We start from the raw sequence: 14,035 nt of genomic DNA, 5'->3' as shown, positions 1-14,035 counted from the left end.
TTTAGCTCATGAGCCTCCGGCTTGGGCAGCACTTGACAGGGAAGGCTCATGGCTGCTCCAGCATCTACCTGGGCGGATTTACTGAGGGCTGGAGGGCTCACTGCCAAGCTGACCCACTCGCTCCGCTAGCAAGTTGGTGCTGGCTGCTGGCTGGGAGTTCAGCCAGGGTTGGGGGCTGGAAGACTCAGTTGCCCCCAGTGTGGGCTTCTCCACGTGACCCGAGCTTCCTCACAGCATGGTGGCTGGGTTCCAAGGGTGACCATCTCCAAAGAGAAAGCTGTGTGGAAGCTGTGTTGCCTTTTATGACCCAGCACTGGAATTCCCACAGCATCACTTCCGCTGTACACAATTAGTTGAGACAGTCCTGAAGGCTCACGCAGATTCAAGGGGAACGGACATTGACTTTCCTCTTGTTGGAAGGTGGTGGGTAGCAAGGTTGGGGAAGACATGTGGGACTGGGAATATCGTTGTGATTGCTTTTGGAAACGACAGTCTGGTGGGGCTAGATGTTAGGTGATTTCCAGTCTCAACAACTCTGATATATCACCACGCAGGAAGTTTATTTTCCACTCTTTAGGATTATTCCAGGACATCTCCTGGAATAGGCATGTCAGTGACTAACAAGGCTTTAAACAATAAAGGCTTTTCATTATCTTATATAACAAGAAAGCTGGAGGTAGGCAGTTCCAGGTTTAGGGATGTGCTCAAAGGTGCCCTTAAAAGCCCGGGCTTCTTCTCTTTGTCCACTCTGCCTCCTCAGTGTGTTGGGTTTCTGTCATCAAACTTGTCACCTTATGGATGTGAGATGGCTGTTGTAGCTGCAGGTTTCACCTCCTCAGATGCAGCATTTGAACAAGGGGCAGACACTTTCTCTCTCTCTCTCTCTCTCTCTCTCTCACCCCCCCCGCCCCCAATCTCTCCCCCCCCACCCCCAATCTCTCCCCAACCCTAATATTTTTAACAAGGATGAAATTCTTTCCTCAAAGCCCCAAGCAGATAACTCCTTAGGTCTCTTTGGCCAAAATGGGTCACATGGTTTCCATTAGCTGCAAGGGAGGCTGGGAAAACAAGTATCTGGTCTTTCTAGCCTCCATCCTGAGAGGTGGGCTTTGTCAGCCAGGAACAAGAGGAAGTGGAATGGCTTTAGGGAAGTCAACCGACAGGGGTGGGGGTGGCGGTTCCTAGATCAAAAGGTATGAACTGTTAAAAAGAAGTTTTTTAATTGAAGTTTAATAAAACAGAAAGTTCCCAAATTATTAAGGATATAGCTTGATGAATTTTCACAAGGTGAACACTAGTACCCAGATTATACACAGAGCATTGCCAGCCCCTCAGCAGCTCCCCCAGACCGCTTTCCACCCACCACCCCCAGTCACTGACGGCATAGGTTCTTTTTGTCTGTTTTGGGACTTTATATAATTGGAATCATGCAGTACAGCTACACTGTGTCTGGTTTCTCTCCTTCAACATTATGTCCGTCCGATTCATCCATACTGATGTGGGTAACTGTAAATTGCTAAGCATTGTTGTACACTATTCCATTGAGAGAATATTTATTCATTTGAGAGTTTCAAGGTTGGAGTTATTATGAATTGTGCTGCTTGGGCATTGCCGTGCATGTCCATGGATGCCCACGTGCACACGTTTCTGTCACGGAGTTACCTAGGAGAGGAATCGCTGGGTCACAGGGGTGCCTGCCTTCAGTTTTAGTGGATGCTGCCCAACAGTTTCCAACAATGCAGTGTGTGAGCGTTCCAGTTTCTCCACATCCTCACCAACACTTGGTAGTGTCTGCCTTTACTTTTAGCCATTCCTGGGGAGTGTGTAGTGCTATCATATTGGGGTTTTCATTTGCGTTTCCCTGAAGACTATGGGTCAGTGCCTTTTCATTGCTTACTCTGGGTCATCTCTCCCGAAGTGCCCAGTCAAGTCTTTGCACAGCTGCGAACCGTTGGAAGCCCTGGATGCACACTGAGTAATTGTTTTCCAAAAGAGCTGTGCACGTGTGGCTGCCCCTGCACCACTGCCAGTGCTCCAGTATTTTGGGCACCCCATCTTCTGGGCACACACACCCTGAATCAGGGTGCACAGCATGGCAGGCAGAGCAGGGCTGGGTTTTTAGCTCCCACTGCCCCCACCGCTGGAAGCCCTTCTTGCAACAACCCGCGGCCATGCCTGATGGCCCTGCCCGCCTCACATCGTACCAAGAGCCTCGCTTTGACCAGCTGGGCCATGCTCAGAGGAGATGAGAACGAAATGAGAGTTTGCTCAGGCTGGGTGCATTTATGCTGGAGAAAAAATGGCTCCGGGGCACTTGCTCAGGGGCTGCAAATAACCAAAGGGCTGTTCTGGGGCCCAGGAACCAGATTTGTTGTAGGAGGCCTAGAGGCCAGAACCAGGCAGGCGAATTTTAACTCAACACAGGTTAAGCTGTGAAAGTTCCATGAGGTCTGGGTTACTGCTGTAGCATAAAGCCAAGCACAGAGTAGGCACCTAATATGTACCTTCTGGATGAAATGACTGCTTAATAGCGCTATCCTGCCGTGGAATGGGCTGTCAAGGGGTGGGGGCAGGTAGTGAGCTCCCCGGCACTGTGAATGTGCAAGGTCAGGCAGGTGACCATTGTGGAGGGATGTCACAGAGGGAGCAATGCCTTTGGTGCCTGCTGCCCTGCATGGAATGAAAGCTTCTCCCAACCCCTAGACTCTGTGAAGCTTTGAATTATCCATGCTGGGATTCAACAAAGGCAGGCTGATTGCAGTATTAGCTGAAGCAAAATCTAATTAGGAAGGCAAATTGATTTCCAAAAAAAGAAGTGGATGATGTGTTCCCAGGACTGTTAGAAATGGCTTTTTAATTGTCTGCTCCTTTGTATTATTCATGCAATTGTGTGCCTTTGTGAGCTCAGTCGGTCTCTCACTTTCCTTCCCACTTCCCTCTCTCCCTCCCACCATGCTTAGCACCTTCTCTGTCCCAACCCCTTCAAGGCTGGGCTGGGCCATTCCTCAGGGACAGCTGGGGGGCCCTCGGGGAAGGAAACAGAAAAATGCTGGGGAGGGGCCCCTGGGGAGGGGCCCCAGGCCCCCAAGCCCAGGGGCCAACAGGGAACCACACAGAGCTGAGAGCCAACCTTTCTGCCCTCACCCCCACCCCAGGTAGCCCGGTCGCAGGGGAAGGGCATCTTCCTCTTCCGGAGGCTGAAGGACATCATGGACTGGAAGAAGGTGAGCTTGCCCCTCCCCCTTCCTCCCCAAACCCTCCTTTGCCCTTGCATGGATGAGGGGCCCCTCCTCCTTGCCCTCAAAACTTGGAGGGCTGGCCAAGAAGCTCTGCCTGCAGGCCTGCCTATGGGTGCAGGGTCTCTGGAGCCAAATTGCCTGGGTTCAAATCCTGACCTTGCCACTTAATAGCTGTGTGACCTTGGGCAAGTCATTTCACCTCTCTGTGCCCCTGTGAATCAGTGAGTTAATATGTCTAAGAGAACGGTGCATTCTTTTCCTGGGCTTCCTGCTCACCTGGCTGCAGAGAGTTTGGCTAACTCTTCCTCCAGGTCCTGGACTGAGCCCGAGGCAGGTCCCTCCCTCCCCCAACCCCGTCTTTGTCACAGCAGAAATCCTGGTCCCAATCCTGCCTCAGCAGCTGTGTGGTCCTGGGGAAACTGCTGAGCCCCTTAGGGATGATAATGTGCAGGGCGGGTGTGAGGGGCAGGATGACAGAACTCCACAACGGGCACCTACCGTGTCAGCAGCTCACAGCAGGTGCTCAATAAATGAATTTTTCCTCCCCACCGTGTGTCCTGATTCCTCCAATGGAACTGTCGGGGCACCGCCGCGAAGAAGCTCACCAGCTTGGGGGCTTAGCCGGCTCCGAGCGCTGTCAACCCCTCTGGCAGCCACATGAGTATAGGTGGGGGTAGCCCTGGGTCCCAGAAAGAGAAGACCTGGCTGCCTCGATATTGAAGCAGCTTGGGGGTGGGGGTGGTGGTAGGTGTAGAAAATTCTGGCCCTTGGGCCCAGAAGCCCTGAGTTCCAGCGCTCACTGCCACTGGCTGTTGTGTGACCTTACCAGGTGTGTGACATTTGCCTTTGGGCCTCGGTTTTCTCACAAGGTTACTGTGAAGGGGACAGTGGGTGGGAAAGGGCTTTGCAGATGGTGAGGTGAAAAGGAGCGTGCTATCCTCCTGAGCTGGGCTGGCCTGCAAAGAATTAGCAAGTAGAGAAGGGAGAGGAAGGTCCTTGGAGGCCTGGGTGGTACTCCAGGCAGCACTGACCAACGGAACTTTCTACAGTGGTGGGAATGGTGCACACCTGTGCTCTCCAATGCCCTGACCACTAGCGCCATGTTGATATACTGAACACTGGAAATGAGGCTAGTGCGACTGAAGGACTGGATTTTTAATTTATTTCCTCTTTTATTGCGGTAAAATATACATGAAACTTACCAGTTTAACTCTATTTGTGTACAATTCAATGGCATTAAGTACATTCATAGTTTTGTGCAACAGTCACCACCATCCATTTCTAGAACTTTTTCATCTTCTCCAGCTGAAACTTGTAGCCATTAAACACTAATTCCCTCCTGCCCCCTGCCCCCAGCCCCTGGCAACCACCCTTCTACTTTCTGTCTCTATGAATTCCACTCCTCTAGGTACCTCGTATAAGTGGAATCATACAATATTTGTCCTTTTATGTCTGGCTTGTTTCACTTAGCATGAAGCCTTTAAGTTTCCTCCATATTGTAGCATGTAACATCATTTCCTTTTAATCAATTAAAATATAAATGTACATAGCCACATGTGGCCAGTAGCTGCCCTACTGGGAAGCACAGATCTAGAGGCTAAATATCCAGCTCTGGGCCCAGCCTGTGTGGGTCCACTTCCCAGCTGTACCACCAGTTGGCTGTGTTACCATGGGCAAGTCACTCCCCTTCTCTGTGCTTCAGTTTCTCATCTGTAAAACGGGAATAACATTAGTACTTTCCCGACAGGGTTGATTTAAGGATCAGATCATATACCCCCAAGTAGAGTGCCTATCACAATGCCTCATATACAGGAAATGCGAAAAAAATGTTAATAACAATTATTATTACAACTAGGCCACAAGAAGTTCTGATGACCAGAAAGATGATATTCCCGTGGAGAACTATGTAGCTCAGCATTACATCGAAAATCCCTACCTGATAGGAGGTAAGATGGCTGTCTCTGCTCCTGCCCTTCCATGGGATGGTCGGTCAGTCAGTCAACAAGCCTTGATTAGCAGCCCAACGTGGGCTCAGCCTGACACCAGGCATGATGGGATGCAAAGACAGAATCCCACCCTGCATGCTCCCACCTCCCAGCCGTTGCCCCTAAGGTTCCCCCTGCCTGGCATGCCCTTCCCTCTCCCTTCCTGGTTCGCTAAAATCCTCTTCATTCTTCAAGAACCAGCTCCTTCATGCGTTTATCCAACAAATATTTACAAAGTGCCTAGTCAGTGCCAACCATCGTCCAGGGTGCTGGCTGCCCACCCTGTTCTCTTGGAGCTTACACTCCAATGAGCAGACAGCAATAAACCAGAAACAAAGAAGTAAGATAGTTCCACACAGCGGTGAGTGTTAGGAAGTAAATCAAGTGCAGAGTGAGGGAGGGCCTCTCTGCAGAGGTGAGGGGAGCTGAACCCTGAATGACAGCTAGGAGTCACCCGTGGGTAGATTTGGAGGCCCGGGGAGCTGTAAGGGCCAAGGGCCTGAGGCGGAACCAGGCTATGGCGCATGAAACCTTCTCAGATTTCCCCAGGCCGTCTCCACCTCTGCTTTTCCCACACAGGGGCCGTGAAGTACAGACACGTCAGGCAGTATGTGAGGAGGGGCGTCTTGGGAGGGTCTGGTCTGAGAGGAGCCAGTGCTCCGAAGGGGACAACATCACTTACCTCCTCTCACTTCGTCAGGAAATGTCCTTCCGCCGGGGCAGTCCGTGGTGTCTTCTCCACCCCTCCCTTTCCCAGTGACCCCATCCTCTCTCGTGGTTTTAACCACCACCCAGATCCAGTAACTCCCAGCTTTCTGTCTGCAGCCGAGACCTTGCCCTGCACCCCAGACCCTGATGTCCTGCAGCCTGTATCATCCCCTCGCAGGCACCTCTCAGCAACTCGAATCCAACAGGACTAACATCTACCCCTTGTCCTCCCCCCACCATCTGGCTCACCCACCAGCCTCCCCCTGGGGACGCAGCCCTCGCACCCCCGAGCCAGAAGGTGGAGACCGTTCTGGGAGCGTCCCTCTCTTCCCTCCCACATCCGGTTCTCCATCAAGTTCCCATGCAGCTTTTGAACCTGCTGGCCACCTCCATCCCAGTTCCGGACACTGTCCTCTCCCTCCAGGGCAACACGCCAGCCTCCGCATTGATGCCCACTGCTCTGGCCCCCTTCGCTCTACTCCAAACACAGTTGCCAGATGGATCGGACACCCTTCAGTAGCTTCCCATGGTTGGTGGAACAAAATCCAAAAACTGCACATGACCTGGCCTCTGCTGACCTCACTCACATCTCCTTCCACTCTGCCCTTGGACCAAGCTCTTTGTCGCCTCTGGGCCTCTACTCAGGCAGCTCCTCCTGCGCGAAGGCCCCGCCCCCTCTGGGCTAGGCAGGCACCCGGTACCTCCTGTGGCACACTGGGATTCACATCTGCCTGTCAACTGTTGTATCCCCCAAACCTAGCACGGTACACGTTCAATATTCATTACCCTGATTAATTCTTTCCTTGCCTGACAGGCCGCAAGTTTGACCTGCGTGTCTACGTGCTGGTGATGTCGGTGAGTGACCAGTACAGGTGCCTTCCTCCAGTGGCGGGGAAGGGACAGTTGGACTGGGGGACAGGGGCAGAAGCCATTCTGGGGGCACCCGTGTGAGCTGTCTGGTTTAACCTGCCTGGGAGAGCCCAGGGGGTGGGTAAACAGATCCAAGCTTTGCCGTCTCAGAGACCCCAGCAACTGGGTTGTCACTCTGCCTTCCTTCTTTATTCATTCAGTCATCCATGGTAACCACAGCTAGCATGTATTGAGCACCGGGCCCAGTATTTAGCAGGTTTTATCTCATTCAGTCCTCCTAATAACCAGGGAGGTAGGATCTTTTATTGGCCTCATTTTACAGATAAGGAAACAGATCAAAGGGACTGAGTGACTGGCTTGAGTTCACACAGACGGTGAGTGGCAGGGCTGGGACTTGGATCCAGGCATCCTACTCTCTTAACAAAGGAGGTGCTATACTCCCTCCGCCCATGCATTCGACGAACACTTAAACCTTCCTGGTGCAATATTCTCTGCTGGGAACAGGATATAAGGGTGTCCAAGACAGGCTCGGCCCCTGTCCTCCTGGAGCTTACAGTCTGGTGGGGAATATGGACACACCGTGAGCTGGTGGGTGTCACATGTGGTGGTGGAGCAGAGAAGACACCCATTAACTTTGTTCCCTTCTGCATCTCCCTACCCTTACTTCTACCTCCAGGGAAGGAGGGGGATCGAATCAAAGGAGGGTGATGTTTGAGCAGATTCATGAAGGATGATGTGGGAGAGAAGGCAGGGCATGCCAGGCGGAGGAAACAGCAGGTGCAAAAGCTAGGAGTTGTGAAAGTGCTGGTATTGATTCCCCTTCCCTTTTCTCTCTCTCCATTTCCACCTCCCCCACAGTACATGCCGCTGCGAGCCTGGCTGTACCGGGACGGCTTCGCCCGATTCTCCAACACCCGCTTCACACTGAACAGCATTGATGACCAGTGTATCCTGGCATCCCACCCCCCACCCCTAAGTGTTCTCCACATACCCTGCTCTGCCTGTCCCCTGGCTGGTCCTGAGATAACTCATTCACTCCACAGATGTTGGCTGAGTGCCAGGCTCTGGTCTGGGCACAGGAGATACAGCAGTGAACAAGATAGCCCTGGTCACTTCCCTTCCAGAGCTCACAATCTTGTGGAGATGGGGGATCCTCCAGTGATCTGAGGAGAGCAGCCTTGCTCTGCTCAGAGCAACTCACCCCAGGCTTCTCTGCTTGGTGATCATTTCACATTGATTCATGCTCATAGGATAGGAGTGTTTGAGTCCCTTTGGAGAATGTTTGCGTCCTTTTACATGCCTAGTCATCAGCTCACTCATTCACTTGAATACAATGTCCTTTTCACCCATCAAATTGACAGATATGAAAAATTTGATAACACGCTATATTGGCGAGGCTAGGGGAGTACATACATTGCTGGTGGAATGTGAACTGGTACAACCGCTTAGGAGGCAATCTGGCAAATTATCAAAAGATAAATGCACAGACCCTCTGACCGAGCAATTCCCTTCTGGAGTTTATCCTGCAGGTACTCTAGCAATATAGTAAAAGAGGGGGTTAAATGTTATTCACTGCACAGCCTTGTTGTGAGATTTTTTAAAAAAGAAAATACCTAAATGAATTACTCATTTATACAGTGGAGTACTATACAGCTGTTAAAAAGGAATGGGGGGGCTTCCCTGGTGGTGCAGTGGTTGGGAGTCCGCCTGCCGATGCAGGGGACGCGGGTTCGTGCCCCGGTCCGGGAGGATCCCACATGCCGCAGAGCGGCTGGGCCTGTGAGCCATGGCCGCTGAGCCTGCACGTCCGGAGCCTGTGCTCCACAACGGGAGAGGCCACAACGGTGAGAGGCCCAAGTCCCACAAAAAAAAAAAAAAAAAAGGAATGGGGGGGCTTCCCTGGTGGCGCAGTGGTTGAGAGTCCGCCTGCCGATGCAGGGGACGCGGGTTCGTGCCCCGGTCCGGGAGGATCCCACATGCCGCAGAGCGGCTGGGCCTGTGAGCCATGGCCGCTGAGCCTGCATGTCCGGAGCCTGTGCTCCACAACGGGAGAGGCCACAACGGTGAGAGGCCCAAGTCCCACAAAAAAAAAAAAAAAAAAAGGAATGGGGGGGCTTCCCTGGTGGCGCAGTGGTTGAGAGTCCGCCTGCCGATGCAGGGGACACGGGTTCGTGCCCCGGTCCGGGAAGATCCCACATGCCGCGGAGCGGCTGGGCCCGCGAGCCATGGCCGCTGAGCCTGCGCGTCCGGAGCCTGTGCTCCGCAACGGGAGAGGCCACAACAGTGAGAGGCCCACGTACCACACACACACACAAAAAAGTGTATCTCTGTATATGTTTTTATCTGTGCCTAGATATCTCTGGAAGGATGTAGAAGAAACAGGAAGCAGAATTTGCCTTTGGGAGGAGAAATGGGCAGGTGGAGACTGGGGTGGGAAGGAGATACTCCTTATATACATTTTTATACCTTTTGACTTTTGAACTATGTGAATGTATTATCTGGTTCAAATATAAACATCAAAGATTGTTTTTAAGATTTTCAGACATGAGCATCAGAGGAAAAGGGGTATGATCAGAAATATTTAGGAGATAAATCAGCACGACTAGATCACCTGCATATGGGAGAGGTGGAAATGACAAGTGATGTTGCCAAGCTTCTGGCCTGGGCAATCCAGCTGATGCTTTTAGTCAATTCACATCACTGTGCCTTAATTTCATTATTCAATTAAGTGTCTGTCCAAGATAATACATTCCCTACATGATAGAAGGGCTTAGGCCTTCCTGAGAATTTTCTACAATTTGTTTCTTTCTATTTAGCCAACTTCAGCCTTTCCAGTATGTTTGTTTTATTTTGTGATTCTAACAAGCCTTTACCATATGCAACTCATCAAATTTATTTTACTTTCATTTTTTGCCACCTCATTTCTTATTAAAGTTAAATGATACATGTAAAGCACTTAGACAATGCCTAACCCAGAATGACTACTCAGTACGCGTTAGTGGTCTCCCGACCCCCATTTAAAAGTGTTTGCTTATCTCCAGACATCATGGGGCCTTATTAAACTGAGGCCTCTCCCAGGGCTAGTTTCTGTTTAATGAGCCTTTGCTGTTTTCACAGTGAGTGAATACACGTAATTTTCCATCCCTTCTTTTAATTGTTCTTAATTTTTAAATACTGAAATATTTAAATTCTATGAAAACTGCAGGAAAGGCTGTAACAGAAATCTATGCATCTACCATCCAGATTTAGCAGATATTAATATTTTGCCATATTTGCTTTAGAAACACAGCAACTTTTAAAATAATAAAGCAACTTGGGATCACAAAATAATAATATATAATATTATTAACCTGACTTTAAATAAATATATATAACATATATAGTTTACACACAATTATTCAAATACATATATGCATATACACACACCCAAAATATAAAAATATTCACCTCAACACTGTAGTAGTAAACAAGCAGAAACAGCTTAACCCACCCTAGAGGGACGGTGAAATGAATGATAAAGCATTTCCAGGATCCTGTGTAGCTGTTGAATACAATGAGGTGATTGAAATGTCATGGAAAAATACCTACAGGAATTCCCTAGCCGTCCAGTGGTTAGGATTCTGCGCTTTCACTGCTGAGGGCCCGGGTTCCATCCCTGTTTGGGAACACTAAGATCCCACGAGCTGCAAAGCTCTGCCAAGAAAAACAAACAAACAAAAACCCAACGTGTCTATCACAGACCATGAGGTGGAAACATGTGCGGTGTAGAACTGGGATGCGTTTACAATCCCATTTTTGCTTTTAGGGAAGTACGTTTCTGTTTAGAAGAAAGTATGAAAGGATACTCATGAATCTATTAACTTTGAAAAATTCAGAGGATTAGAATCAGGTCAGGAACCGTTTACTGTCAACTTTACACATTTCTCTATATTATGAACTGTTCTTTATAACTGCTATGAATTACTTTAATAGTAAAGAGAATAAAACATTGAAAGGATATAGCCTTCATAGTAAAAGTATAGCTCTTTAAAGACAAATCAGAAAATACAGAAATGTACAAAAAGGGGGGAGGGAGGAAAAGAAACCTTTTCTAGTCACACTTTCTAGAAATAACTACTTACCTTTTTGATGTCTTTCCTCCCAGGTTTTTTGTTGTTGTTTGGCCTTTTATATATGAGTGATCACACTGTATAAGTATAACCTTTTTTTCACTGAACATTATTTAAGTATTTTCCTTATAGACATTTTTTATTAGTTACAAAGTATTCCACTGAATACTGGTTTTACCGGTTTTACTGGTTTACTAATCCTACTTGCTGCAGGCATTTGGGAAGTAGTCAGTTTCTTCCTGTTAGGACAAACAATGCTGCAAAGAAACATATTTTTTTCATAAATCTTTTACTATATTAAAATTTTTTCCTTTGTATGATGCCACAGGGGTATAAATACTGGGTCAAGGGCATCGGCCAGATTGTTTCCCAGAAGATTTCCTCATATTTTTACCCTCCCACTGACATTTCATTCCAGCTCCCCAGTACTGGGGACGATCAATTAAAAAACACATTTCCAGGGCTTCCCTGGGGCGCAGTGGTTAAGAATCTGCCTGCCAGTGCAGGTGACACGGGTTCAAGCCCTGGTCCTGAAAGATCCCACATGCTGCAGAGCAACTAAGCCCGTGCACTGCAACTACTTAAGCCTGCTTGCCTAGAGCCTGTGCTCCACAACAAGAGAAGCCACCACAATAAGCCCGCGCACTGCAATGAAGAGTAGCCCCCATTCGCTACAACTAGAGAAAGCCCGTGCGCAGCAACGAAGACGTCACACAGCCAAAAATAAATAAATTTATTCAAAAAAAAAAACACATTTCCAAAACAATTGGCATATATAGGTGAAGCATATATGGGAATTCATTGTACTATTCTTGCAAGTATTCTGTGGGTTTAAAATTTTTTCCCAATAAAAAGGTTAAAAAAAATGTAACTGACTTGATGGGGAAGCAGATTTTTTGCCTTAGAATTTGCATCTCTTCCAATTTGCATTTTTCCCCCATTTACATCCCTTTAAAATTGTGTATCTTTTATTACTAGAAACTTTGGGCACTTTCCCAGATGGTCTTTTACCAGTTATATTTTTTCTTTTATGTTTTCATATCCTTTATCTATTTATCTATTAGGGTCATACAATTTTACTGTTAACAATTTATGCGTGATTTTCACGTGACAAAACATTAGCCTGTCATATTTGTTACAAATCTTTTCTCTAGTCATGTTTGCCTTTCAGTTTTGCCTTGACATCTGATTAATTTCCTTTTCACATAGTTGACTATATCCACTGATTTCCTCTGTGATTTCTATTGTCATTTCTAAGATAAGAAAATCCTTTTCCCCCTGAAGATCTCACAGCTAATCAGTTCCACTTCTCTATGAATTGGACCGTTTGTTTGCTTACTTTTTGCCACTTAGCTTGTTGGTCCATTGGAACCTGGTTTCAGGTCCATCTGTGGAGAGGGGAGGCTCTGAGGTCAGCTGACCAGTCACCCACTCTCCTCTTTTAGCCTCTGCTTCCCCCTGGAAACTAGGGAAGTCCCTGACTTCTCCTCCCCGCAGGCAGGAGCAGTGTGCGGAGAAATGTGAGTGTTTCCTCCAACACAAGGGAGCAATTTCCCCTCTTAAAGCCAGTAACTCACTTTGCCTGAACATCCTCTTTTTCCATTTTTTAAATAACAGTTGTATTGTGATATATTCACATACTACACAGTTCACTCAGTTAAATCATACAACTCAATGGTTCTTTTTTAAAAAAAAAAATAAATTTATTTATTTATTTATGGTTGTGTCAGGTCTTCATTGCTGCACACGGGCTTTCTCTAGTTGTGGCGAGTGGGGTCGTTGCGGTGTGCAGACTTCTCATTTTGGTGGCTTCTCTTGTTTCAGAGCATGGGCTCTATGTGCGTGGGCTTCAGTAGTTGTGGCACATGGGCTCAGTAGTGTGGTTCCTGGGCTCTAGAACATAGGCTTAGTAGTTGTGGCACATGGGCTTGCCCTGCGGAATGTGGGATCCTCTGGACCAGGGCTCAAACCCGTGTCCCCTGCATTGGCAGGCGGATTCTTAACCACTGTGCCACCAGGGAAGCCCAACTCATTGGGTTCTTATCATCTTCACACAACCATCACCACATTCAGTTTTAGAACATTTTCACGATCCCCCAAAAGAAACTCCATATTCATCAGCTGTCATTTCCCATTTCCTTCCAACCCCACTTCCCAGCCCTATGCAACCACTTTTTACTCTATATGTTGCTTATTCTGGACATTTCATATAAATGGATTCATATAATATGTGGTCTTTTGTATCTTCTTTTATTAAGCATAATGTTTTCAAAGTTCACCCATGTCATAACCTGTATCAGTACTTCATTCCTTTCTTATTGCTAAGCAATGTTCCATTGTATAGATATAGCACATTTTATTTACCCATTCATTAGTTGATGGACATTTGGGTTGTTTCTACTTTTGAGCTATTATTAATAATGCTGCTATGGACATTTGTGTACAAGTTTTTGTGTGGACATATGTTTTTATTTCTCTTGGGTATATACTAGGAGTGGTGTTGCTGGTCACATGGTAATTTTATGTTTAACCTTTTGAAGAACGAGTAAACTATTTTCCAAAGCACTGCACCATTTTACATTCCCACCAGCATGGTAGGAGAGTTCCAGTTGCTCCACATCCTTGCCAACATTTGTTATTATCTGTCCTTTTTTATTATAGCCACACTAGTGGATGTGAAGTGGTTTTGATTTGCATTTTCTTGATGACTAATGATGTTAAGCATCTTTTTGTGTGCTTCCTGGCCATTTGTAAATATTTGGAGAAATTTCTACTCAAAGTCTTTGCCCATTTTCTCATTAGGTAGTCTTTTTTATTGTTGAGCTGTAAGTTTCTAAATGTATTTTTAATACTGCTCCCTTATCAGATACACGATTTACAAATATTTTCTTCCATTCTGTGGGTTGTCCTTTATATTTTTTAATATATATTGTTCCATTGTTTGTTTTCTCTTTTTTAAATGTTTATTTATTTATTTATTTTTGGGTCGGGTCTTGGTTGCAGGCACACAGAATCTTTTTGTTGCAGCGCGGGCTCTTCGTTGCAGTGCGCAGGCTTCTCTCTAGTTGTGGCGTGCAGGCTTAGTTGCCCAACCAGGAATCGAACCTGCATCACCTGCATTGGA

The 14,035-nt window shown here is 47.5% G+C and overlaps 1 protein-coding gene across 1 annotated transcript in view; it reads left to right on the top strand.

Moving 5' to 3' along the window:
* The window catches only part of TTLL9 (tubulin tyrosine ligase like 9), a gene marked incomplete at its 3' end in the record, with an annotated part of 55,664 nt that overhangs the window by 28,285 nt on the left and 13,344 nt on the right, over window positions 1-14,035 (top strand). Inside the window, 7 exon segments of the mRNA XM_079944625.1 lie at window positions 21-132; window positions 3,160-3,224; window positions 3,822-3,857; window positions 3,861-3,896; window positions 5,095-5,185; window positions 6,747-6,787; window positions 7,661-7,748. Of these exon segments, the coding sequence (XP_079800751.1) occupies window positions 21-132; window positions 3,160-3,224; window positions 3,822-3,857; window positions 3,861-3,896; window positions 5,095-5,185; window positions 6,747-6,787; window positions 7,661-7,748 (469 nt within the window).

The sequence above is a fragment of the Stenella coeruleoalba genome, assembly GCF_951394435.1.
Source record: "Stenella coeruleoalba genome assembly, chromosome: 15".
In the NCBI taxonomy this organism is placed as follows: Eukaryota; Metazoa; Chordata; class Mammalia; order Artiodactyla; family Delphinidae; genus Stenella; species Stenella coeruleoalba.
Note: the sequence above shows the minus strand (reverse complement) of the source record. Positions and strands in the feature narration are given on the sequence as shown.